Below are 27,881 nucleotides of genomic sequence, written 5' to 3' on the forward strand. Positions count from 1 at the left end.
CAATGTTCCAGGAACCATACTTATAGTGGAAAGTCCAAGTCCCCATCAGCAAACCATTGTGCCACCCCGACAGTTCATGTTGGAGACCCGGTGTACTTGCATTCAGATGGATCCAAGTCTCAAGCACTGGATCGTTACCTGGTTGTGTCTGTGGATTGGAACTGGTGTGACATCCCCACGTTTGCTGGCTCTCAACTTCGACGCTCATCGTACGATGTACAACAATCTGAGTGTTACAAGGTACCCACATGAACCACACCTGCCCTCATGCATCCACACAAAGGTTCCTGTGATTATTCTCTCTGCGATGAAGGGGACTCGGAGGGGCCACCTCTCCCCACCCCTATCCACCTCATATACCTTTCATTCTCTCAACTCCAGCTGAACAGGTTCTGCCACCAAGTCCTCCTCCAGGGGTTCTGCCCTCTACGCTTGATCATCCCCGTAATTCCCAGATTCACCGCCATGATGATGAAAGCATGGCAACCGTGTCACCTCCTATCAGGAGATCAGGATGTCTGCGTTGACTCCCCAAAAACTTGGATGACTATGGTATTGATGGATGAGTGGTTGCATAGGTGTCGATGGGGCAGAATAATCCCGAGGCGCCTGAGGACAGTCGATCCAGTGATGGCGCCTTTCTGCTCAACCTGGCATTGCCAGTTTAATCCTTTCAGGTGTCTGGTTATTTGGAAAATACTGCTCTGGTTTAAATTTTTTTTGTCATATCCTAGCAATGCATTATTTAATAGTTTGACTTACTTTTTCCGGTGTTTATTCCCAATATTTTGCATTTCTTCTTTGTTTTTATATATCGTATGTGCATGTTGACTTATACTAGTTAACGAGAAATGTTAGTTAGCCAAGACAAGTTTTTTGTTTTTTTTCCAAGGAAAGAAAGTGGTCACGGCAGTATTGGTGGTGGTGGTTGTTGTTTTTTACTGCTTTATATGACGTGACGTCATCTGAGGGTTGTGCCTTGGCCACTCGCATCTAAATCCTCTTCAATCACTTATTTCCATGGACTCGGTGTGCTTTGCGTGAGCTCCCAATAAATTATAACTGATCGCAGGAACGTCGTGCTGCGTGTGATCCGATTGATTGATAACACCATAAGGTCTGTCTCAGGTAACTGGTGAAGTAATATATATTTATTTTATCATTAAACTACCAGTGTGTACCCTGGATAACAATAGGTACGCCGTATCCCTGCGTGTCGTAAGAGGCGACTAAGAGGGTTGGCGTCAGGAAGGGCATCCGGCCATAAAAACATTGCCTCAAAAAGAGAACCATGACAATTACAACTACATGTGGGCAGGGTACAGCCCGAAGTGGAGATCGGTTTCTGAGGTTTGGGACACGGAATGTAGGGACAATGACAGGGAGATCAGGAGAAGTGGTGGAAGTATTGGTCAGAAGAAGAGTGGACATATGTTGTGTGCAAGAGACGAGATGGAAGGGAAGTGGTGTGAGAATGGTGAAGTGTAGGCAGGGACAGAAATACAAGTTTGTGTGGCAAGGGTGCCCGGAGGGCGTGAATGGTGTTGGTGTCCTGTTTTCTGAGGAGTTTGTAGACAGTGTGGTGAGTGTGACTAGAGTGAGTGATAGGTTGATGATGGTGAAAATGATGATTGGAAAGCTCTTGGTGAACGTCATCTCGGGATATGCTCCGCAGGTTGGTCGAAGAGATGAAGAAAAGGCCAAGTTCTGGTGTGCGATAGAGAAGCTGATGGAAAACGTGAAAGATGAGGAAGTTGTTGTGGTAGGAGGAGACCTAAATGGACATGTGGGAAGGAGTATGGATGGTTTTGACGGAGTTCATGGGGGTTACGGATATGGTGTGAGAAATGGAGAAGGTGAAAGGATTTTGGAGTTTGCTGATGGAGCTGATTTGTTGATTTATAATACTCAGTTCCAGAAAGAGGATAATAAGCTTGTTACATACACGTCAGGTGGGTTGATGACAACCGTTGACTACCTGATGGTGCGTAGGCGAGATAGGGGGCACCTCCGGGACACAAAGGTGATCCCGGGGGAGGAGGCTGTTTCACAGCACCACTTGGTTGTCTGTGACATAAGGGTGAAAGGTGCGAGGAGAGCTCGGCGGGTGAAGTACCAACCGAGAATGAAGGTGTGGAGGTTGAAAGAGGTGACAGTAAGAGAGGCATTAAAAGAGAGGCTGAGTAGGGTCGAGGATGATGTGGGTGAGCTTGAAAGTGGTTGGATGTCAATGAAAGATAGTCTGTTGGGAGCCGTTGGTGAGGTATGTGGATGGACAAAAGGACCACCGAGGCACTCGGAAACATGGTGGTGGGATGATGAAGTTGGAAAGAGGATTGACGAGAAGAGGAAGAAGTTCAAGGAGTGGCAGAAGGCGAAGGGTACGGGAGCAGAAACAGCAGAGCATGAAAGTTATAAGGCAGCCAGGAAGGCTGCAAAGAAAGAGGTAGCAAAGGCGCAGGAGGCATGTAGGAAAATGTTCGGAGAACGCTTGGATTCGGAAGAGGGTCAGAAAGCAGTATTCAGGATTGCAAAGCAGATAGCGAAAGAGAGGTGTGATGTGATGGGGGTGAGTTGCTTGAAGGATGAAGTGGGACAAATCGTTGTGGACCCAGATGGAATTAAAGGAAGATGGAAAAGATATATGGAAATGCTGTTGAATACAGAGAATGAATGGGATGGCAACATAGAGAGTAACCCAGTTTTAGGACCGGCAGAGAAGATAACTGAGAAGGAAGTTGAGGAAGCGATAAAAGCAATGAAGGGTAGAAAAGCGGGAGGGCCGACGGGAGTTGTGGGAGATATGTTGAAGGAAGCAGGAAGTTGGGGTGTGTAGAGAATGACAGAGATCTGTAATCTGGTGGTGAAAGAAGGCCGCATTCCAGTGGCTTGGGAACTGAGTACCCTCGTCCCTCTATACAAGGGGAAAGGTGACCCTCTGGAGTGTGGCTCGTACCGAGCGATAAAGTTATTGGAGCATGGAATGAAGGTATTGGAAAGGGTGTTGGAGAGGAGGATAAGGAAGAAAGTGAAGATCGACGAAATGCAGTTTGGATTCATGCCAGGAAGAGGAACGACAGACGCACTTTTCATTGTGAGGCAGTTGCAGGAGAAGTACATGGAGAAGCGGAGGAAATTGTTTCTTGGGTTTGTTGATCTGGAGAAAGCATTCGATCGGGTTCCACGCAAAGTATTGACATGGGCATTGAGGAAATTAAGAGTGGAGGAATGGTTGATCAGAGTTGTGATTGCAATGTACAAAAGAGCACGCACAGCTGTAAGGACGAAGGACGGGAACAGTGGTGAGTTTGAGTTGAAGGTGGGAGTGCATCAGGGGTTGGTACTAAGTCCACTACTATTTGTAGCTGTGATGGAGGTGCTGGCTCAGAACGTAAAGGAGGGTTTACCGTGGGAGTTGTTGTATGCAGATGATCTGGTGTTGATTGCGGAAAGTATGGATGGACTGAAGGAAAAGATGAACACGTGGAAGGAATGTATGGAGACAAAAGGTCTGAAGGTGAATATCGGAAAGACGAAGGTGATGGCAAGTGGTAAAGCATGTGGTGAGGTGGAAAGAACTGGGAAGTGGCCCTGTGCTGTGTGTAGGAAGGGTGTCGAAGTGAACTCCATTCAGTGTACAATGTGCGCTGAATGGGTTCTCAAAAATGTAGTGGTGAGAGGGTCATTAACCAGTGTGGCAGCTACATTCAAATGTAAGGTGTGCACAGAGGGAGCTGCAGATGGAGGAAATGTTGAGTTGGATCTTGGAGACGGCGTGAAGCTGGAAGGTGTGAAAACATTTTGCTACCTCGGAGACATGCTGAATGGAGAAGGTGGATCAGACTCGGCAACGTTTGCTCGAGTGAGATGTGCATGGAAGAAGTTTCGGGAATTGAGTGGCATGCTGATGATGAGGGGAGTTTCGTTGAAGCTGAAGGGAAAGGTGTATGCTGCATGTGTGAGAAGTGTTATGATTTATGGGAGCGAGACATGGGTAATGAACGTAGAGCAGCAACGAAGGTTGGAAAGGGTGGAAATGCAAATGGTTCGACGGATGTGCGGAGTATCGTTGAGAGAGAGGAAGACAAATGATGAATTGCGAAAGATGCTGGGAATAGAGCCTGTGATTGATGCTGTGAAGAGGAACAGGTTGAGATGGTTTGGTCATGTGTTGAGGAAGGATGAAAGTGACTGGTTGAGAAGAGTGATGGAAATGAATGTAGAAGGAAGTAGAAGACGGGGAAGACCGAGAAAGACTTGGCTAAAGATGGTGGAAGAAGAAATGCGGGCAAGGGGGTTAACAAGGAGAGATGCAGAAAATATGGCCAAATGGAGAAGATTGTCATGGGGACCGCAAGGCTAACCCCCGTTCTAGTAGGGAAAATGGCCTTTTAAAATGCATGTTGTTGTTGTTGTATTAAACTAGCAGGGTGTTGCCGGGCGTGGGGGGGGGGGGGGGTGGGAGTGGGAGGCAGGAGAGGGAGGGGTGAGGAAGGGAATGGGGGAGTGAGGAAGGGAATGGGGGAGTGAGGAAGGGAATGGGGGGAGTGGAAGGGGGAGGGGGGAGTGGAAGGGGGAGGGGGGAGTGGAAGGGGGGAGTGGAAGGGGGAAGGGGGAGTGGAAGGGGGAGGGGGGAGTGGAAGGGGGTGGGGGAGAGTGGAAGGGGGAGGGGGAGTGGAAGGGGGAGTGGGGAGTGGAAGGGGGAGTGGAAGGGGGAGGGGGGAGTGGAAGGGGGAGGGTGAGTGGAAGGGGCAGGGGGAATGGAAGGGGGAGGGGGGGAGTGGAAGGGGGAGGGGGGAGTGGAAGGGGCGGGGGAGTGGAAGGGGGAGGGGGAGTGGAAGGGGCTGGGGGTGGAGTGGAAGGGGGAGGGGGGAGTTGAAGGGAGAGGGGGGAGCTGAAAGGGGAGGGGGGGGGAGTGGAAGGGGAGGGAGCAGAAAGATATACTACATATACATTTTTTTTGGGGGGGGGGGGTGGCTTTGACAGGCCCCTCTGTTTTGGGGGAGGGGGGGGGGAAGGGAAGGAGGATAAATTTTCCCATGCAAAGAGTGGTTTTACATCAGTGTTGCCCAGGTAAAAAAGGGAAATTGTAATACCCTCTGCCACCATCACCAGGTGCAGGCACTACACGGAATTTACGCTCCTCTCCCGTTCCCACACAGCACCGAATGAGGCCGCGGCCACATAGCCTATATTTATCCTGTCGTGAAAATATACCAAAGTTGAACCCGGGAGTGATGCTCGCTTAAACCACTGAGGGGCGTCTTTAAGACCTGGGACATCCGCGACGCTGAGCCACACCTGTGACATTTACTATGACATGTAGTCTTGTAGTCTTGAATGGTACGTACCCGCACCTATATGCTAGACTCGCTTGCTTTGACTATTATTATCGGTCCTTTCTATATGATACCAAGATCCTGATATATATTGCATGATTGTATTTTTACAGGATGATGCCAAAGATCTAATTGTGATTAAACCTACCTATGGGACAAAGTTGTGGACCTGATTGATTTCCACGACATACCCCTCAGACAAAGTTGTATTTGTATTTGTACCCCGAGTAAAGTATAAAAGTGTTTATAGCTGGAGTACGCGGCATTGCTCAAGCGAAAAAGAAACATTAACATTTGAAATGAGAGAAAATATAATGTAAAAGCAATTACATCCAAATGTCAAATCATCATTTTACCTTTTTGTTGAAGGGGGAGGGAGGAGTGGAAGGGGGGAGTGGCAGAGAGAGGGGGTGTGGAAGGGGGAGGGGGGAGTGGAAGGCGCATTGGGAGCGGAAGGGGTAGGGGGAGCGGACGGGGTAGTGGGGAGTGGAAGGGGGAGGGGTGAGTGGAAGGGGGAGGGTGGGTGGAAGGGGGAGGGGGGAGTGGAAGGGGGAGGGTGGAGTGGAAGGAGGAGGGGGGAGTGGAAGGAGGAGGGGGGAGTGGAAGGGGGAGGGGGGAGTGGAAGGAGGAGGGGGGAGTGGAAGGAGGAGGGGGAGTGGAAGGAGGAGGGGGTGTGGAAGGGGGAGGGGGGAGTGGAAGGGGGAGGGGGAGTGGAAGGGGCATTGGGAGCGGAAGGGGTAGGGGGAGTGGACGGGGTAGTGGGGAGTGGAAGGGGGAGGGGTGAGTGGAAGGGGGAGGGGGGAGTGGAAGGGGGAGGGGGGAGTGGAAGGGGGAGGGGGGAGTGGAAGGGGGAGGGGTGAGTGGAAGGGGGAGGGGGGAGTGGAAGGGGGAGGGGGGAGTGGAAGGGGGAGGGGGGAGTGGAAGGGGTAGGGGGGAGTGGAAGGAGGAGGGGGGAGTGGAAGGAAGAGGGGGGAGTGGAAGGGGGAGGGGGGAGTGGAAGTGGAAGGGGGAAGGATGCTGCTGAATGTGCGTTCATCACGTTTCTGAGTTAAGTATGACGACGTTCAGGAAGAAGAAGAAGCCTTACCACCAACTTCGACCGCTTCCGGAATTGTTTGATCATTTGTGTTCAAATGTCTGGTGATTGTTTTGTATTTATTTATGCGAATGTGTACTTGTATATAACTATCATTAATCAAAAAGACAGGCACTATAGAGCGATTCTTTAAAAAAAATCCAAAAAAACCAACTTTTTGTTTTTCCAAGAAGATTTTTTTTCTCTCTAAAACTCTCCAAGGCGCTCACTGATGAACCTCTGAAAGTTTGACGAAGATCCGTTCAGGCATCTCTGAGAAAATGGCGACACAGACAGCTCTTTATATAGCAGATATCAAACTAACAAGAGGCGCGTTAAGTCTCAGTTATCCAGTTGTGTCTTTGTTCTTGAAGTCCGTATTTGTGTAATTTCATGTATTTACGCTTTTAAAGCAGAATCCAAACAAACAAACTTCATATATAACTGTTTATTATATATATACATTCTGCAACACAAATGATTACGGAGCATAATTAACGATCAGTAAATTAGTAAATTAAAATATTCATGCACAGTTAACAAAACAATATCAAACCGTATTTCGAGACAAAAAACAATCACTATTATGACGTCTTTTTGTGGTAATATCATCAAAAATTACACTTTCAAGAGAAAAAAACTTGTCCTCATGATGTCATTGCAGTTTGCAAGAATTAAACTGTTGGTAAAAATAATCATTTACCAAAATGACGTCACTATAATATCTGAAATAGTTCCACTTCGGAGAAAAGTACAATTAGCATTTTGCCATCATTGTAATAGGTCAGATAATTAAACTTCAAACGACAAGCAATAAGCATCGTGTCACCAGAGCAACATGTGTTCATGTGTAATCGGGTTAGCTGTTTTGAGTGAGAATGTTGGTGGTTAATTAGCGAACTTGGAGCTTGATTAGAAAACTCGGAGCTTGATTAGGTAACTTGGAGCTTGATTTGCTAACACGGAGCTTGATTAGGTAACTCCAAGCTTGATTTGCTAACGCGGAGCTTGATTAGGTAATTTGGAGCTCGATTTGCTAACTCCAAGCTTGATTTGCTAACTCGGAGCTTGATTAGGTAACTCGGAGCTTGATTAGGTAATTTGGAGCTTGATTTGCTACCTCCAAGCTTGATTTGCTAACTCGGAGCTTGATTTGCTAACTCGGAGCTTGATTAGGTAATTTGGAGCTTGATTTGCTAACTCCAAGCTTGATTTGCTAACTCGGACCTTGATTAGCCAACTCAGCTTGATTAGCCAACTCTGAGATTGATTAGCGAACTCTGAACTTGATTAGCGAACTCTGAGCTTGATTAGCCAAATCGGAACTTGATTAGCTACTCTGAGCTTGATTGGCGAACTCTGAACTTGATTAGCGAACTCTGAGCTTGATTAGCGAACTCTGAACTTGATTAGCGAACTCTGAACTTGATTAGCGAACTCTGAACTTGATTAGCGAACTCTGAACTTGATTAGCGAACTCTGAACTTGATTAGCGAACTCTGAACTTGATTAGCGAACTCTGAACTTGATTAGCGAACTCTGAACTTGATTAACGAACTCTGAACTTGATTAGCGAACTCTGAACTTGATTAGCGAACTCTGAACTTGATTAGCGAACTCTGAACTTGATTGGCGAACTCTGAACTTGATTGGCGAAATCTGAACTTGATTGGCGAACTCTGAACTTGATTGGCGAACTCTGAACTTGATTGGCGAACTCTGAACTTGATTGGCGAACACTGAACTTGATTGGCGAACTCTGAAATTGATTGGCGAACTCTGAACTTGATTGGCGAACTCTGAACTTGATTGGCGAACTCTGAACTTGATTGGCGAACTCTGAACTTGATTGGCGAACTCTGAACTTGATTGGCGAACTCTGAACTTGATTGGCGAACTCTGAACTTGATTGGCGAACTCTGAACTTGATTGGCGAACTCTGAACTTGATTGGCGAACTCTGAACTTGATTGGCGAACTCTGAACTTGATTGGTGAACTCTGAACTTGACTGGCGAACTCTGAACTTGATTGGCGAACTCTGAACTTGATTGGCGAACTCTGAACTTGATTGGCGAACTCCGAACATGATTGGCGTACTCCGAATTTGATTGGCGTACTCTGAATTTGATTGGCGTTCTCTGAACTTGATTAGCGAACTCTGAACTTGATTAGCGAACTCTGAACTTGATTGGCGAACTCTGAACTTGATTGGCGAACTCTGAACTTGATTGGCGAACACTGAACTTGATTGGCGAACTCTGAACTTGATTGGCGAACTCTGAACTTGATTGGCGAACTCTGAACTTGATTGGCGAACTCTGAACTTGATTGGCGAACCCTGAACTTGATTGGCGAACTCTGAACTTGATTGGCGAACTCTGAACTTGATTGGCGAACTCTGAACTTGATTGGCGAACTCTGAACTTGATTGGCGAACTCTGAACTTGATTGGTGAACTCTGAACTTGACTGGCGAACTCTGAACTTGATTGGCGAACTCTGAACTTGATTGGCGAACTCTGAACTTGATTGGCGAACTCCGAATTTGATTGGCGTACTCTGAATTTGATTGGCGTACTCTGAATTTGATTGGCGTACTCTGAATTTGATTGGCGTTCTCTGAACTTGATTAGCGAACTCTGAACTTGATTAGCGAACTCTGAACTTGATTAGCGAACTCTGAACTTGATTAGCCAACTCTGAACTTGATTAGCGAACTCTGAACTTGATTAGCGAACTCTGAACTTGATTGGCGAACTCTGAACTTGATTGGCGAACTCTGAACTTGATTGGCGAACTCTGAACTTGATTAGCGAACTCTGAACTTGATTGGCGAACTCTGAACTTGATTAGCGAACTCTGAACTTGATTAGCGAACTCTGAACTTGATTAGCTAACTCTGAGATTGTTTAGCGAACTCTGAACTTGATTAGCCAACTCTGAACTTGTTTAGCGAACTCTGAACTTGATTAGCGAACTCTGAACTTGATTAGCGAACTCTGAACTTGATTGGCGAACTCTGAACTTGATTGGCGAACTCTGAACTTGATTAGCGAACTCTGAACTTGATTGGCGAACTCTGAACTTGATTGGCGAACTCTGAACTTGATTAGCTAACTCTGAACTTGATTGGCGAACTCTCAGGTTGATTAGCTAACTCTGAACTTGATTAGCTAACTCTGAGATTGATTCGCGAACTCTGAACTTGATTGGCGAACTCTGAACTTGATTGGCGAACTCTGAGCTTGATTAGCTAACTCTGAACTTGATTGGCGAACTCTGAGCTTGATTAGCTAACTCTGAGCTTGATTAGCCAACTCTGAACTTGATTAGCTAACTCTGAGATTGATTAGCGAACTCTGAACTTGATTGGCGAACTCTGAACTTGATTAGCTAACTCTGAGATTGATTAGCGAACTCTGAACTTGATTAGCTAACTCTGAGATTGATTAGCGAACTCTGAACTTGATTGGCGAACTCTGAACTTGATTGGCGAACTCTGAACTTGATTGGCGATCTCTGAACTTGATTGGCGAACTCTGAACTTGATTGGCGAACTCTGAACTTGATTGGCGAACTCTGAACTTGATTGGCGAACTCTGAACTTGATTGGCGAACTCTGAACTTGATTGGCGAACTCTGAACTTGATTAGCGAACTCTGAACTTGATTAGCGAACTCTGAACTTGATTAGCGAACTCTGAACTTGATTAGCTAACTCTGAACTTGTTTAGCCAACTCTGAACTTGATTAGCGAACTCTGAACTTGATTAGCGAACTCTGAACTTGATTGGCGAACTCTGAACTTGATTGGCGAACTCTGAGCTTGATTAGCTAACTCTGAGCTTGATTAGCCAACTCTGAACTTGATTAGCTAACTCTGAGATTGATTAGCCAACTCTGAACTTGATTAGCCAACTCTGAACTTGATTAGCGAACTCTGAGCTTGATTAGCCAAATCGGAACTTGATGAGCTAACTCTGAGATTGATTAGCGAACTCTGAGATTGATTAGCTAACTCTGAGCTTGATTAGCCAACTCTGAACTTGATTAGCTAACTCTGAGATTGATTAGCGAACTCTGAACTTGATTAGCCAACTCTGAACTTGATTAGCTAACTATGAGCTTGATTAGCCAAATCGGAACTTGATTAGCGAACTCTGAGATTGATCAGCGAACTCTGAACTTGATTAGCGAACTTTGAACTTGATTAGCGAACTCTGAACTTGATTAGCGAACTCTGAAATTGATTAGCTAACTCTGAATTGATTAGCTAACTCTGAGCTTGATTAGCTAACTCTGAGCTTGATTAGCGAACTCTGAGATTGATGAGCGAACTCTGAGATTGATTAGCTAACTCTGAACTTGATTAGCGAACTTTGAACTTGATTAGCGAACTCTGAACTTGATTAGCGAACTCTGAAATTGATTAGCTAACTCTGAATTGATTAGCGAACTCTGAGCTTAATTAGCTAACTCTGAGCTTGATTAGCGAACTCTGAGATTGATGAGCGAACTCTGAGATTGATTAGCGAACTCTGAATTGATTAGCTAACTCTGAGCTTGATTAGCTAACTCTGAGCTTGATTAGCGAACTCTGAGATTGATTAGCGAACTCTGAACTTGATTAGCGAACTCTGAATTGATTAGCGATCTCTGAACTTGATTAGCTAACTCTGAGCTTGATTAGCTAACTCTGAGCTTGATTAGCGAACTCTGAGATTGATTAGCGAACTCTGAGATTGATTAACGAACTCTGAAATTGATTAGCTAACTCTGAATTGATAATTATTGAACTCTGAGCTTGATTAGCTAACTCTGAGCTTGATTAGCAAACTCTGAGATTGATTAGCGAACTCTGAACTTGATTAGCGAACTCTGAACTTGATTAGCGAACTTTGAACTTGATTAGCGAACTCTGAACTTGATTAGCGAACTCTGAACTTGATTAACGAACTCTGAACTTGATTAGCGAACTCTGAACTTGATTAGTGAACTCTGAACTTGATTAGCGAACTCTGAACTTGATTAGCGAACTTTGAACTTGATTAGCGAACTCTGAACTTGATTAGCGAACCCTGAACTTGATTAGCGAACTCTGAAATTGATTCGCTAACTCTGAAATTGATTAGCTAACTCTGAATTGCTTAGCGAACTCTGAGATTGATGAGCGAACTCTGAGCTTGATTAGCGATCTCTGAACTTGATTAGCGAACTCTGAACTTGATTAGCGAACTCTGAAATTGATTCGCGAACTCTGAAATTGATTAGCGAACTCTGAGATTGATTCGCTAACTCTGAATTGTTTAGCGAACTCTGAGATTGATGAGCGAACTCTGAACTTGATTAGCGAACTCTGAACTTGATTAGCGAACTCTGAACTTGATTAGCGAACTCTGAACTTGATTAGCGAACTCTGAGCTTGATTAGCTAACTCTGAGCTTGATTAGCGAACTCTGAGCTTGATTAGCTAACTCTGAGCTTGATTAGCGAACTCTGAGCTTGATTAGCTAACTCTGAGCTTGATTAGCTAACTCTGAGCTTGATTAGCGAACTCTGAACTTGATTAGCGAACTCTGAACTTGATTAGCGAACTCTGAACTTGATTAGCGAACTCTGAGCTTGATTAGCGAACTCTGAACTTGATTAGCAAACTCTGAGATTGATGAGCGTACTCTGAACTTGATTAGCGAACTCTGAACTTGATTAGCGAACTCTGAACTTGATTAGCGAACTCTGAACTTGATTAGCGAACTCTGAACTTGATTAGCGAACTCTGAACTTGATTAGCGAACTCTGAAATTGATTCGCTAACTCTGAAATTGATTAGCTAACTCTGAATAGATTGGCGAACTCTGAGCTTGATTCGCGAACTCTGAACTTGATTAGCGAACTCTGAAATTGATTCGCTAACTCTGAAATTGATTCGCTAACTCTGAAATTGATTAGCTAACTCTGAATTGATTAGCGAACTCTGAGATTGATGAGCGAACTCTGAGATTGATGAGCGAACTCTGAGATTGATTAGCGAACTCTGAACTTGATTAGCGAACTCTGAACTTGATTAGCGAACTCTGAAATTGATTCGCTAACTCTGAAATTGATTAGCTAACTCTGAATTGATTAGCGAACTCTGAGATTGATGAGCGAACTCTGAGATTGATGAGCGAACTCTGAGATTGATGAGCGAACTCTAAACTTGATTAGCGAACTCTGAGCTTGATTAGCTAACTCTGAGCTTGATTAGCAAACTCTGAGCTTGATTAGCTAACTCTGAGCTTGATTAGCGAACTCTGAGCTTGATTAGCGAACTCTGAGCTTGATTAGCTAACTCTGAGCTTTATTAGCGAACTCTGAGCTTGATTAGCGAACTCTGAGCTTGATTAGCTAACTCTGAGCTTGATTAGCGAACTCTGAGCTTGATTAGCGAACTCTGAACTTTATTAGCGAACTCTGAGCTTGATTAGCTAACTCTGAGCTTGATTAGCGAACTCTGAGCTTGATTAGCTAACTCTGAGCTTGATTAGTGAACTCTGAACTTGATTAGCTAACTCTGAGCTTGATTGGCCAAATCGGAACTTGATTAGCTAACACTGAGCTTGCTTAGCCAAATCTGAACTTGATTAGCTAACGCTCAGCTTGATTAGCCAAATTTGAACTTGATTAGCTAACTCTGAGCTTAATTAGGTAACTCCGAGCTTAATTAGGTAACTCCGAGCTTAATTAGGTAACTCCGAGGTTGATTGGGTAACTCCGAGCTTGATTGGGTAACTCCGAGCTTGATTGGGCAACTCCGAGCTTGATTAGCTAACTCCGAGCTTGATTAGCTAACTCCGAGGTTGATTGGGTAACTCCGAGCTTGATTGGGTAACTCCGAGCTTGATTGGGCAACTCCGAGCTTGATTAGCTAACTCCGAGCTTGATTAGCTAACTCCGAGCTTGATTAGCTAACTCCGAGCTTGATTAGCTAACTCCGAGCTTGATTGGGCAACTCCGAGCTTGATTAGGTAACTCCGAGCTTGATTAGCTAACTCCGAGCTTGATTAGGTAAGTCGGAGCTTGATTAGCGAACTTGGAGCTTGATTAGGTAACTCGGAGCTTGATTAGCTAAATTGGAGCTTGATTAGCTAACTTGGGGCTTGATTAGCTAACTCGAAGCTTGATTAGCTAACTTGGAGCTTGATTCGTTAACTCCGAGCTTGATTTGGTAACTCGGAGCTTGATTAGCTAACTTGGAGCTTGATTAGCTAACTTGGAGCTTGATTAGCTAACTTGGGGCTTGATTAGCTAACTTGGGGCTTGATTAGCTAACTTGGAGCTTGATTAGCTAACTTGGAGCTTGATTAGCTAACTTGGGGCTTGATTAGCTAACTTGGAGCTTGATTAGCTAACTTGGGGCTTGATTAGCTAACTTGGAGCTTGATTAGATAACTTGGGGCTTGATTAGCTAACTTGGAGCTTGAAATCACAGACAGCGAGATAATCTGATCTGTTTTGGATTTGCACAGTGATGAAGCGAGCAACACAGGTGCAGTTAAACGTTTGTTCCACTCCAGGCATCAGTTGTATATTTGCGTCGGCACTGGAACAAAATGTCAAAATTAATTACAAATAAAAATCAGACAATAGTGCAATAATAATTAATAATTAATCATCACCATCATCATCATCATCATCATCATCATCATCACCATCATATACAGGGTGTTAAAAAAAAGTTGACTATTTGAACGTTTTATTATAGAAAAAGTACAAAAGGAGCAAGTTCAGTGTTACATTGATGGAAAGCAACCACCATGATATTTTCACATCACTCGTTATTCTGCTTGTAATTGACATTTCAATGTGCGCTCCACCGCTGTTCAAACAGGCTTTGATCCTGACCCCGAAAATTCTCCACAACTCGTCTGCAACTGGCTGGAGCGGTAGCCGGACGGTAGTCGTCCACCTCCTGTTTCAGGACAGCCAGGGTTCGAGGTTTGTTGGTGTAAACTTGACCTTTGGCAGCACCCCAAAGATAAAATATTGTCGTGCGACTCCCCTTGGTTAATACCGGTCGAGTCACGCAAAGCCAATGCCAGCTTTAACTCCAAGGCATTCAATTCAAATAGCGGATTTCACTATAAATGTGCAGGAGGAAGAAAGAAGAAGAGGAAGCTGAAGCGCTTACCTGAGCGATCCCGCCGGGCAGTCTCTAACCTGCGGAAAATATACTCAAACAAAAACCGGGTTTATAAATGTACAGAAAATAATGAAAGGATTTATTAAAAGAAATGCCGATAACAAGAAAACGCGACGGTCAAACTAAATTCCTATCGGATCCTTCACACCAGACTTATAACACAGACACAGGAAGAAAATAAACTGGAAAATAATGGGGTGTGTGTGCACTTAGCTCTGATTACTGGTGAGATCTTGTCAGGGTCTGCAAAAGTCATCCGGGGAGCTGGTGACGTTGCGCTCGAAGCATGCGTGTTGGCGTGAAACAGGCCTCACTCGCACAGGCCCGAGCGTTCGTCCACGCGTCGCTTCTGCCTGGAAAAACCCTGCACGTCTCCCAGTGGCATCTCCGATTGTTTCCTGGAGCCCGTCGCCCACGCTCAATTGCTCACGAGGTCCGGAACGAGGGATAAGAACAGCAATGGGGCAAGAGAGAGGAAGGCAAGAGCGAACGCAAGAGAGGAGGGCAAGAGAGGGGGAAACAGAGGGGGCAAGAGAGGAGGGCAAGAGCGGAGGCAAGAGAGGGGGAAAGAGAGGAAGACAAGAGCGAAGGCAAGAGAGGGGGCAAGAGAGGAGGGCAAGAGTGAAGGCAAGAGAGGGGGCAAGAGCGAAGGCAAGAGAGGGGGAAAGAGAGGAAGGCAAGAGCGAAGGCAAGAGAGGGGGCAATAGAGGAAGGCAAGAGTGAAGGCAAGAGAGGAGGAAAGAGAGGAAGGCAAGAGTGAAGGCAAGAGAGGGGGAAAGAGAGGAAGGCAAGAGCGAAGGCAAGAGAGGGGGAAAGAGAGGAAGGCAAGAGCGAAGGCAAGAGAGGGGGCAAGAGATGAGGGCAAGAGCAAAGGCAAGAGAGGGGGCAAGAGAGGAGGGCAAGAGAAGGAAGAGTCCAGGGTCAGAGAGAGAGCAAGAGAGAAAATGTCGGTCCTCGAGTTCTTTTAACGTTTGGTCGTGAAGTCATCAGCGCTTCTCCACCAATCATCCCGCTGCTTCTTGCTCGCCTCTGACGTCCTCGGCGGTCCTTGCCAATCGGCACTCTGCTTCCTCCTTGGCCTTCCTTCCACCAATCAGCGGGTAGCTTCTTGCTCCGCCCTGGTCAATCACGAGTCCCTTCTTACCCCAACCTTCCCGTTGGTCAACTCCTGCCCAACAGCGAGTCGCATCTTGCTCCGCCCTGGCCAATCACGGCTCCTCGGGGCGTGTGTTCAGCCTGCCTGTCTTCCGTGGCGATGTAGCTGGTGCGTCCCAAATGGCTGTGCTCAGAACTGGCTTCCGGTTGGTTTTATGGTTATTATTTAGTGCAATAAATGGGCATTTCCTCACTCGTGTCTATTGCGGTGCCATAAAGGACAAAGGATAAATCACATAGGGTAAGACTTACAAGGGATAATTAATCCTTATCTACTAAGCTAGTTAACATGCCCCGCCCCTTCGGGATGGGGACGAAGATACACCTTACTCCTACATTCGGCTAAACAGAAATTACATGGTGATGGTTGTTACCCGACATCCGGAGCATGATACCTACACAAATCTACCTGACTACATATCACTACCCCACCAACACAACAATATCCAATGGATTCAAATCCGGACTGTGGGGCGCCCACTCATGCGCTGTGCCCAGGCCGATGACACGATTTCCAAACACCTGGAGGAGCAAGTCGATGGTTTCACCTGCAGTATGTTTTGGGGCATTGCCCTGCATGATCCATGCAAGTCTGAGTTAGTTTGGAGACAGTAGTTGAACGATATCAGCGTGGAATCGGTGTAAGACCTCACGGTACCACTCGCCATGGACTATCACCGTCTTACCATTGGCGTCCTCGAAGCAATGTGGTCCCAGCATACCACATCTGGCATTCAATGGGGGTCCTTGAGAGACATCTGAGACACTTCCTCAGGAGGCTCAACTCCCCAGAAGATGTTGTCCCATTCAAATGGAAGTGTGCTTAATCACTGATCCACAAGGAGTTGATCCAATTTGGGTACCTTTCCATTTGGTCACTGAACCAATCACACATTGTTACTCGTCTTGTCATGTCATTCAGAGTTAGTTTAGGCCTTACACATATGATGTCGGGGTAGAGCTCGAGTTCAGAACTGACAATGCGCCACATAGATGAGGCTGAGATCGCCAGTTCTCAGGAATGCCGACGGTGGGATTTCTTAGGACTTTAGATAGCAGAATCTCTCACAAGATCAATGTTCCCTTGGTCCTTGGTAACACTTGGTGGAGCGGCCACTGTTGCCTTAATTTTGATATTTCACACTTCCATATGCTTGGAAGTGCTCCACAAACCGCTGAATGCTGTCATTGGAAGGTTAATTATGGGTGTGGGCATTGTAATACTGACAGTATCGTCAGCGCACCTGCATGTAGGAATTTGTCTCAAACCAGAATATCAATCTCGCCCAGGTAAACCATCGTTTGGCTCTGCCTGGGTCATTTGAATCATGTGCATAAAGATAAGGGTGTGCTAATATCCCTCCCACCTGTTGGGACCATGAGGGAATATAAAAGCTGCTTCTTGAGACTGTCAGAGTTAGAGCGGATCATAATGTGGGAGGACATCGTGTTTATGTATCTCATGTGTGCACATAGAAAATCTTGGTTACCAGCTCTGTTTGCAAATGTGAATTAGATGCTAAATAAATGATTCAACCAAGCCTGTTATTGGTCTAACTTGAGAAAGGTTCGAGTTTTTCCAGCTTCCACACAAGCGTATGCGGAGAGTGTACATGGGTCAGCTGCACAAACTCGTATGTTGTCACAAGATGTGTACCGGAGCCTATGCAAAGAAGAGCATTCCTGTTAGTCCATTGGCTGAGGGGGTCCCCGTGTGCATGAGATGTGCCCTAAGTTACTCTTCATAATATTGAAGTAGACCATGAGACATATCAAAAAAGTTTGGGTAGACTTTTGGTAACCCGGCAGTAACAGAGGAAATGACGTCATTAGCCACGCCCTTTGCCGCTCTATTGATACCAAAATTTAGGGGTAGGGGAAACATAAATCGCAATAACTTTGGAAGTATAAATAACAGAACTACAAAATACCCATTGAAATGTTTGTATTTAAGTACTTTATTCATTACAACAATCATTATGCAAATTAATATGTTAATGAGGTCACCGGAGGTCAAAAGGTCACAAAACCCGAGTACAAGTGAAAATTTCACACTGCTCCAAAAAAATACCCACCAAGTTATGGATTTACTCACTTTTACATTTATGATGCATGGAACGTTTAGAATAGATGCTACTGATTACTTTGATATGCATTTGGGGCCTTGTAATGCCTAATTGTGTTACATAACATCAACTGAAAATCGCCGTAAATTTAAAAGGCGGATTTTTTTGCAGTCCATAAGTATAATAGAATGTTCTGCATACTAGTACCTTCTTTAGCAATTTGAGAATGTATTCTGAGTTATGTTTTGTGAAGAGTTCCCTTACGCTCTTCAGTCCATTGTGTTAACCCTCAGTGTTTTGTCAAGTCGGCGGACACATCGTAAGGTTAGATTTAATTGAAATCTTATTTGAAGCCAAGAAGCCTTTAAAACTACCCATGGGAATGATGACCATGGTTCCATAAAATGTTATCTATGCCTGATCTGCTGGTCAAATGAAAGAGACATATCTCAATATTGTCCACAAGTTTAGTAATTTGCCGTTGCTTACTCGCGTGTTTGTCAAAGGGATCCAGGTGACCCAGCGATGCTTATACAGAGTAAATTACTGCTACATACCTAATACCAAAAAGGAATTTCCTTCATGCTAATACTGAGTTGAACCAGAGGGGTTTTTGCATTGCACAATTTGTTCATCACCCTGGAGACTTTGACACTTGCAGAAACTAATGCAGGGAGGTCCATTTTTGCGACAGGCACATCTGTCATTGCTGCATTTTTTGCAATTGCACAAAACTGTGTATTCTTCAGGAATTGGTCTCGTGCCTTTAGTTGGCATCAAAAGTTCATCTGCTTCCCTGAAGCCAAAGGCAGTTGGATCCAGTGATGTGGGCTTATGAGGGTGTAACAAAGTCACCATCCGATAGGTTGCATAAAACGCTCTATGGATGTGTCGCTGTATTGCATGGCTAGTTGGCGGAAGTTGCTCCAAGGATACACCTTTACTGTGATGGTACATGTGGTTTCTTAATTGATCCATTGTTGTGCACTTGGTGTTCTTTTTTACAACTTGTACCAGGTATGCCTCACAGGACGCCATGAAACTGTCGGTACGACTTGTTCCAGAATCAAAGTCTTTCAGATACTCAGATGGACTAGCATTATTCAAGGCTGCATGTTTTGTTCCCACCTTGCTTGTGTCGTCACAGCCGGTCAGGGTATGAACAAGTGGTAGCACATAGCAAAGTTCTTCTCCACCCTTTGGTGCTAATGTGTGAACTGGAATGTATCTCGTTGAATCTCCAACACCAGCCCTTAGCCAAAGTTCGCTTAGGCCATTGTAATGAAGAATACTCCAGTAGTGCATAAGCAGTACAAACACATCTGTATCACCAGGCAATACGATACGTTCAGTTCCACTTTTGACTGCAAGCATCGCATGTGGAATGATACGAGCATCTGCCTCTTCTACATCGGGACTGAGGTCTGGCATTTCTGTTGAACGGCCATCTTTGACAGACTGGCATGTAACCGCACCAGATACACCTGAAAAATAACTTGCCACAACGTTGACTGTGGAAGGTCTTTCTTTTCCGCGCGTTATGGCTTGTGAGTGAAGAAGCATCTGGAGTTTAAATGTATTATTGCTTGATGCCCAAAATCTGTCCATTTCTACAGGTAATGGTGTGTCGTAATTGATAATGAATAAGAATACTCCAGATCTGATAGGTTGCATATCTGATACCCATGGGAGTGATGACCATGGTTCCAATGACCATGGATGACCAATGTTCATTTCAATTGCCGCTTTACCTGAACGGCGCCTTCTCTCGGAATCTTTTATGGACCCCTCGACATAGGAATCAAAGACCAAATCCAACCTGTCATTCCCCTGGACCAAGTGCAGCGATATAGTTCAGAAAATTATCACAGAAATCTCCAAATGTCTGCAGATCTTTTATTTTTATCTTTCTGATGTTGGCCATGACGTCAACTAAACCTGTGGACTGTAATGCACTGTGCTTGACTGGAGTTCTCTCATCATCTTTGGTGAGTTTGGTCTCTAGTTCCTAGACAAGTGCACTTTTTAGTGGTTTGGTCATCTGTCCTTCCTTATCAAGCAAATATGATGTAGGGGAGACATCATACTGCAATAACTCTTCCATTGTCCTTCCACGGGCACGGGTAACCTCAATTGATCGTTTCATTTGGGCTTCTTCCTTCTGTTTTCCAGCGGATTTCCCTTTGATATCTTTTTCTGCCTTATGTATGCTGAGAAATGTCTTCAAGTTTGTTCGATGAATAATTGAGGAGAACCTAACCGATTGTTCTACAAATCGCTCTGTTCTCAGTGTTTCATATGCTCTGGTCCCAATTTCCATTACTGAAAGTAACTGGCTTCTAATATCATGAGACATAACTTCCTGGGTGAGAATATTGTGAAGTTCTACTTGATCAGGAACCATCTGAAATGGGTTTTCATTCCTTTCTATTGTCGCAAGGATTGCTTGGACTTTCTGTTCAAGTGTTCCGTAGCCATTTCAGCTTTGCTGATCGTACCTTCCTCTGATAGACTGGTATTCACCCCACTTAATTCCCTGTGTACGTTGGTTATGGCCAGCATTTCATGATAGATAAGCTCCCACATTGCCACAAATTTCTTCTTTCTTGTGTTGCCGATGATACCAGAGGCACTCTTTTGTGATCTTTCTGTGATCTTTCTCAAAGGATGCATGCCGCTTGACATGCGCTGGCAACGGAATTCGATTAAAGTTGACCTTTGACCTTGGGCCTCCTACTTACAGAGCAATAAGGGTTAAAGCTAAAGAGCATAGGAGAATTCTTGACAACAAAAACTGTTCATATGCACCTTCATATTGCTAACAAATGGTCCCAGCATGACAGCATACTTTGTGTGCCCAAGGACTTGAAAAAATTCCACCGTTTAAATTTATGACATTTTTCAATTGATTTTTATGTAAGAAACTTAGGCATTAAAAGGCCCCAAATGCATATCAAAGTAATCAGTAGCATCTATTCTAAAAGTTTCATGCATCAGAAATGTAAAAGTGAGTAAATACATAACTTGGTGGGTATTGTTTTGGAGCAGTGTGAAATTTTCACTTGTACCCGGGTTTTGTGACCTTTTGACCTCTGGTGACCTCATTAACATATTAATTTGCATAATGATTATTGTAATGAATAGAGTACTTAAATACAAACATTATAATGGGTATTTTGTAGTTCTGTTATTTATACTTCCAAGGTTATTAACGCACAGGTTGTAAACCTGGTGCGTTATAGCGTTTGCCTGGGAATTTCTGTCTCTCCAAAAGTGAAGCTCCGTTTCTGTCGCTCAGATGTGTAAACATGACGTCATCAAATCTATATTTAGGCTAACCATGGGCTACCCCTTTGGCTGGTACGCGGCCGCTCGCTAGTACATAATATAGGATATATTTGTTATATGTTATGTTATAGGATATATAGGATATATGTTATATGATATAGGATATATATAGGATAGGTTATAGGATATATATGTTATAGGATAGGAATATAGGACCCAAATGACCCAGAGGACCCAAATGACCCAGAGGACCCAAATGACCCAGAGGACCCAAATGACCCAGAGGACCCAAATGAACCAGAGGACCCAAATGACCCAAATGACCCAAATGACCCAGAGGACCCAGAGGACCCAAATGACCCAGAGGACCCAAATGACCCAGAGGACCCAAATGACCCAGAGGACCCAAATGACCCAGAGGACCCAAATGACCCAGAGGACCCAAATGACCCAAATGACCCAGAGGACCCAAATGACCCAGAGGACCCAAATGACCCAGAGGACCCAAATGACACAGAGGACCCAAATGACCCAGAGGACCCAAATGACCCAGAGGACCCAAATGACCCAGAGGACCCAAATGACCCAGAGGACCCAAATGACCCAGAGGACCCAAATGACCCAGAGGACCCAAATGACCCAGAGGACCCAAATGACCCAGAGGACCCAAATGACCCAGAGGACCCAAATGACCCAGAGGACCCAAATGACCCAGAGGACCCAAATGACCCAGAGGACCCAGAGGACCCAGAGGACCCAAATGACCCAGAGGACCCAGAGGACCCAGAGGACCCAGAGGACCCAGAGGACCCAGAGGACCCAAATGACCCAGAGGACCCAGAGGACCCAAATGACCCAGAGGCCCCAAATGACCCAGAGGACCCAAATGACCCAGAGGACCCAAATGACCCAGAGGACCCAAATGACCCAGAGGACCCAAATGACCCAGAGGACCCAAATGACCCAGAGGACCCAAATGACCCAGAGGACCCAAATGACCCAGAGGACCCAAATGACCCAGAGGACCCAAATGACCCAGAGGACCCAAATGACCCAAATGACCCAGAGGACCCAAATGACCCAGAGGACCCAAATGACCCAGAGGACCCAAATGACCCAGAGGACCCAAATGACCCAGAGGACTCAAATGACCCAGAGGACCCAAATGACCCAGAGGACCCAAATGACCCAGAGGACCCAAATGACCCAGAGGACCCAAATGACCCAGAGGACCCAAATGACCCAGAGGACCCAAATGACCCAGAGGACCCAAATGACCCAGAGGACCCAAATGACCCAGAGGACCCAAATGACCCTGAGGACCCAAATGACCCAGAGGACCCAAATGACCCAGAGGACCCAAATGACCCAGAGGACCCAAATGACCCAGAGGACCCAAATGACCCAGAGGACCCAAATGACCCAGAGGACCCAAATGACCCAGAGGACCCAAATGACCCAGAGGACCCAGAGGACCCAGAGGACCCAAATGACCCAGAGGACCCAGAGGACCCAGAGGACCCAGAGGACCCAGAGGACCCAGAGGACCCAAATGACCCAGAGGACCCAAATGACCCAGAGGACCCAGAGGACCCAGAGGACCCAAATGACCCAGAGGACCCAAATGACCCAGAGGACCCAAATGACCCAGAGGACCCAAATGACCCAAATGACCCAGAGGACCCAAATGACCCAGAGGACCCAAATGACCCAGAGGACCCAAATGACCCAGAGGACCCAAATGACCCAGAGGACCCAAATGACCCAGAGGACCCAAATGACCCAGAGGACCCAAATGACCCAGAGGACCCAAATTCTATGTATGTTTCTATGATGATGTATGTTTTGGTGAAAGTACATAATGTGAATACTAGTAGCAATTTTACAAAAACCATGGCATAATTTCAAATCTTGACCCGAGATGATAATTATGCGACATCATAATTTCCATGTGCCAACCTGGGCGGAATCCAAGTGGATTCACTTGACTTGTTGCGATTTATGTTTCCCCTACCCCTAAATTTTGGTATCAATAGAGCGGCAAAGGGCGTGGCTAATGACGTCATTTCCTCGGTTACTGCCGGGTTACCAAAAGTCTACCCAAACATTTTTGATATGTCTCATGGTCTACTTCAATATTTTGAAGAGTAACTTAGGGCACATCTCATGCACACGGGGACCCCCTCAGCCAGTGGATTATGTTGCAAATTGATCTAGGTCATTCTATATGTTGACTGCATGACGAGCTCTTCCACCAGCCTTGGTCATGTTTCCAAAAATCGGAGCAAAAAAACACATCAAAGTAAATGGAGTAATGTAATATTTTACTCTTACTTACACGATTATGTCCTTCTTGTCCGCAAGTTTGAGCTTTGCGCCAAATAGCCGCAGTGCATGCTGGTCATTCCGTGCGGTCAGACTGACCGATATGATGGTGTATTCCAAGTACAGGTCAAGCCACCACCTGGGTTCCCACTGGGAGGAAGTGAAGCTGCAGGAATTTAAGCAAAAGTCACCTCCAGCCGAAGCACCGTGTACAGCACTCAATGCCTGCGCGGCGTTACGCAGCGCATCAAACGTGCTGGACTGCGATGCTTTCACATACAGAAGAAGGTCTGGTCAAAAGAAGAAAGATAATTAATTATTTAATTGCTTCGTAAAGTGTCACATATGTCTGTTAACATTCAATTAAACTAGAGAGTTCATAGAACCAGATACCCCACACAGTCTTCAAGTGTATACTTCAGTTTTACTTATGTCTGTTAATATTCAATTAAACTAGAGAGTTCATAGAACAAGATACCCCACACAGTCTTCAAGTGTATACTTCAGTTTTACTTATGTCTGTTAACATTCGAATAAACCAGAGAGTTCATAGAACAAGATACTCCACACAGTCTTCAAGTGTATACTTCAGTTTTACTTAGGTCTGTTAACATTCAATTAAACTAGAGAGTTCATAGAACAAGATACCCCACACAGTCTTCAAGTGTATACTTCAGTTTTACTTAGGTCTGTTAACATTCAATTAAACTAGAGAGTTCATAGAACAAGATACGCCATACAGTCTTCAAGTGTATACTTCAGTTTTACTTAGGTCTGTTAACATTCAATTAAACTAGAGAGTTCATAGAACAAGATACCCCACACAGTCTTCAAGTGTATACTTCAGTTTTACTTAGGTCTGTTAACATTCAATTAAACTGGAGAGTTCATAGAACCAGATACTCCACACAGTCTTCAAGTGTATACTTCAGTTTTACTTATGTCTGTTAATATTCAATTAAACTAGAGAGTTCATAGAACAAGATACCCCACACAGTCTTCAAGTGTATACTTCAGTTTTACTTAGGTCTGTTAACATTCAATTAAACTAGAGAGTTCATAGAACAAGATACGCCATACAGTCTTCAAGTGTATACTTCAGTTTTACTTAGGTCTGTTAACATTCAATTAAACTAGAGAGTTCATAGAACAAGATACGCCATACAGTCTTCAAGTGTATACTTCAGTTTTACTTAGGTCTGTTAACATTCAATTAAACTAGAGAGTTCATAGAACAAGATACCCCACACAGTCTTCAAGTGTATACTTCAGTTTTACTTAGGTCTGTTAACATTCAATTAAACTGGAGAGTTCATAGAACCAGATACTCCACACAGTCTTCAAGTGTATACTTCAGTTTTACTTAGGTCTGTTAACATTCAATTAAACTAGAGAGTTCATAGAACAAGATACTCCACACAGTCTTCAAGTGTATACTTCAGTTTTACTTATGTCTGTTAATATTAAATTAAACTAGAGAGTTCATAGAACAAGATACCCCACACAGTCTTCAAGTGTATACTTCAGTTTTACTTATGTCTGTTAATATTAAATTAAACTAGAGAGTTCATAGAACAAGATACTCCACACAGTCTTCAAGTGTATACTTCAGTTTTACTTATGTCTGTTAATATTAAATTAAACAAGAGAGTTCATAGAACAAGATACCCCACACAGTCTTCAAGTGTATACTTCAGTTTTACTTATGTCTGTTAATATTAAATTAAACCAGAGAGTTCATAGAATAAGATACCCCACACAGTCTTCAAGTGTATACTTCAGTTTCACTTCGGTCTGTTAACATTCAATTAAACTAGAGATTTCATAGAACAAGATACGCCACACAGTCTTCAAGTGTATACTTCAGTTTTACTTATGTCTGTTAACATTCAATTAAACCAGAGAGTTCATAGAACAAGATACCCCACACAGTCTTCAAGTGTATGCTTCAGTTTTACTTATGTCTGTTAACATTCAATTAAACTAGAGAGTTCATAGAACAAGATACCCCACACAGTCTTCAAGTGTATGCTTCAGTTTTACTTCAGTCTGTTAACATTCAATTAAACTAGAGAGTTCATAGAACCAGATACCCCACACAGTCTTCAAGTGTATACTTCAGTTTTACTTATGTCTGTTAACATTCAATTAAACTAGAGAGTTCATAGAACAAGATACCCCACACAGTCTTCAAGTGTATACTTCAGTTTTACTTATGTCTGTTAACATTCAATTAAACTAGAGAGTTCATAGAACAAGATACCCACACAGTGTTCAAGTGTATACTTCAGTTTCACTTCGGTCTGTTAACATTCAATTAAACCAGAGAGTTCATAGAACAAGATACCCCATACAGTCTTCAAGTGTATACTTCAGTTTTATTCGGTCTGTTAACATTCAATTAAACAAGAGAGTTCATAGAACAAGATACCCCACACAGTCTTCAAGTGTATACTTCAGTTTCACTTCGGTCTGTTAACATTCAATTAAACCAGAGAGTTCATAGAACAAGATACCCCACACAGTCTTCAAGTGTATACTTCAGTTTCACTTCGGTCTGTTAACATTCAATTAAACAAGAGAGTTCATAGAACCAGATACCCCACACAGTCTTCAAGTGTATACCTCAGTTTTACTTATGTCTGTTAACATTCAATTAAACTAGAGAGTTCATAGAACAAGATACCCCACACAGTCTTCAGGTGTATACTGCAGTTTTACTTATGTCTGTTAACATTCAATTAAACTAGAGAGTTCATAGAACAAGATACCCCACACAGTCTTCAAGTGTATACTTCAGTTTCACTTCGGTCTGTTAACATTCAATTAAACTAGAGAGTTCATAGAACCAGATACTCCACACAGTCTTCAAGTGTATACTTCAATTTTATTTATGTCTGTTAACATTAAATTAAACTAGAGAGTTCATAGAACAAGATACCCCACACAGTCTTCAAGTGTATACTTCAGTTTTACTTAGGTCTGTTAACATTCAATTAAACTAGAGAGTTCATAGAACAAGATACCCCACACAGTCTTCAAGTGTATACTTCAGTTTCACTTCGGTCTGTTAACATTCAATTAAACAAGAGAGTTCATAGAACCAGATACCCCACACAGTCTTCAAGTGTATACCTCAGTTTTACTTATGTCTGTTAACATTCAATTAAACTAGAGAGTTCATAGAACAAGATACCCCACACAGTCTTCAGGTGTATACTGCAGTTTTACTTATGTCTGTTAACATTCAATTAAACTAGAGAGTTCATAGAACAAGATACCCCACACAGTCTTCAAGTGTATACTTCAGTTTCACTTCGGTCTGTTAACATTCAATTAAACTAGAGAGTTCATAGAACCAGATACTCCACACAGTCTTCAAGTGTATACTTCAATTTTATTTATGTCTGTTAACATTAAATTAAACTAGAGAGTTCATAGAACAAGATACCCCACACAGTCTTCAAGTGTATACTTCAGTTTTACTTCGGTCTGTTAACATTAAATTAAACTAGAGAGTTCATAGAACAAGATACCCCACACAGTCTTCAAGTGTATACTTCAGTTTTACTTATGTCTGTTAACATTCAATTAAACCAGAGCGTTCATAGAACAAGATACGCCATACAGTCTTAAAGTGTATACTTCAGTTTTACTTATGTCTGTTAACATTCGATTAAACCAGAGAGTTCATAGAACAAGATACCCCACACAGTCTTCAAGTGTATACTTCAGTTTTACTTATGTCTGTTAACATTAAATTAAACCAGAGCGTTCATAGAACAAGATACGCCATACAGTCTTCAAGTGTATACTTCAGTTTTAGTTATGTCTGTTAACATTAAATTAAACTAGAGAGTTCATAGAACAAGATACCCCACACAGTCTTCAAGTGTATACTTCAGTTTTAGTTATGTCTGTTAACATTAAATTAAACTAGAGAGTTCATAGAACAAGATACCCCACACTGTCTTCAAGTGTATACTTCAGTTTTACTTCGGTCTGTTAACATTAAATTAAACTAGAGAGTTCATAGAACAAGATACCCCACACAGTCTTCAAGTGTATACTTCAGTTTTACTTATGCCTGTTAACATTCAATTAAACCAGAGCGTTCATAGAACAAGATACGCCATACAGTCTTCAAGTGTATACTTCAGTTTTACTTATGTCTGTTAACATTCGATTAAACCAGAGAGTTCATAGAACAAGATACCCCACACAGTCTTCAAGTGTATACTTCAGTTTTACTTATGTCTGTTAACATTAAATTAAAGTAGAGAGTTCATAGAACAAGATACCCCACACAGTCTTCAAGTGTATACTTCAGTTTTACTTCGGTCTGTTAACAATCAATTAAACTAGAGAGTTCATAGAACAAGATACTCCACACAGTCTTCAAGTGTATACTTCAGTTTTACTTATGTCTGTTAACATTCAATTAAACTAGAG

At 43.7% G+C, this 27,881-nt stretch overlaps 1 protein-coding gene across 2 annotated transcripts in view; it reads right to left on the reverse strand.

The window, feature by feature from the left end:
- Window positions 1–13,079: 13,079 nt before the first annotated feature.
- The window catches only part of LOC137426041 (uncharacterized), a 75,238-nt gene continuing 60,436 nt past the window's right edge, over window positions 13,080–27,881 (reverse strand). For both annotated transcript variants that reach the window (XM_068114764.2, XM_068114765.2), the window contains 2 exons: window positions 23,443–23,719; window positions 13,080–13,995 (listed from right to left, as the gene is read on the reverse strand). In XM_068114764.2, the coding sequence (XP_067970865.1) occupies window positions 13,857–13,995; window positions 23,443–23,719 (416 nt within the window). In that variant the 3' untranslated portion in view covers window positions 13,080–13,856. The remainder of the gene's footprint in view (window positions 13,996–23,442; window positions 23,720–27,881) is intronic.

This window comes from Myxine glutinosa, chromosome 4, assembly GCF_964187855.1.
Source record: "Myxine glutinosa chromosome 4, kmMyxGlut1.1, whole genome shotgun sequence".
NCBI classification, from domain to species: Eukaryota; Metazoa; Chordata; class Myxini; order Myxiniformes; family Myxinidae; genus Myxine; species Myxine glutinosa.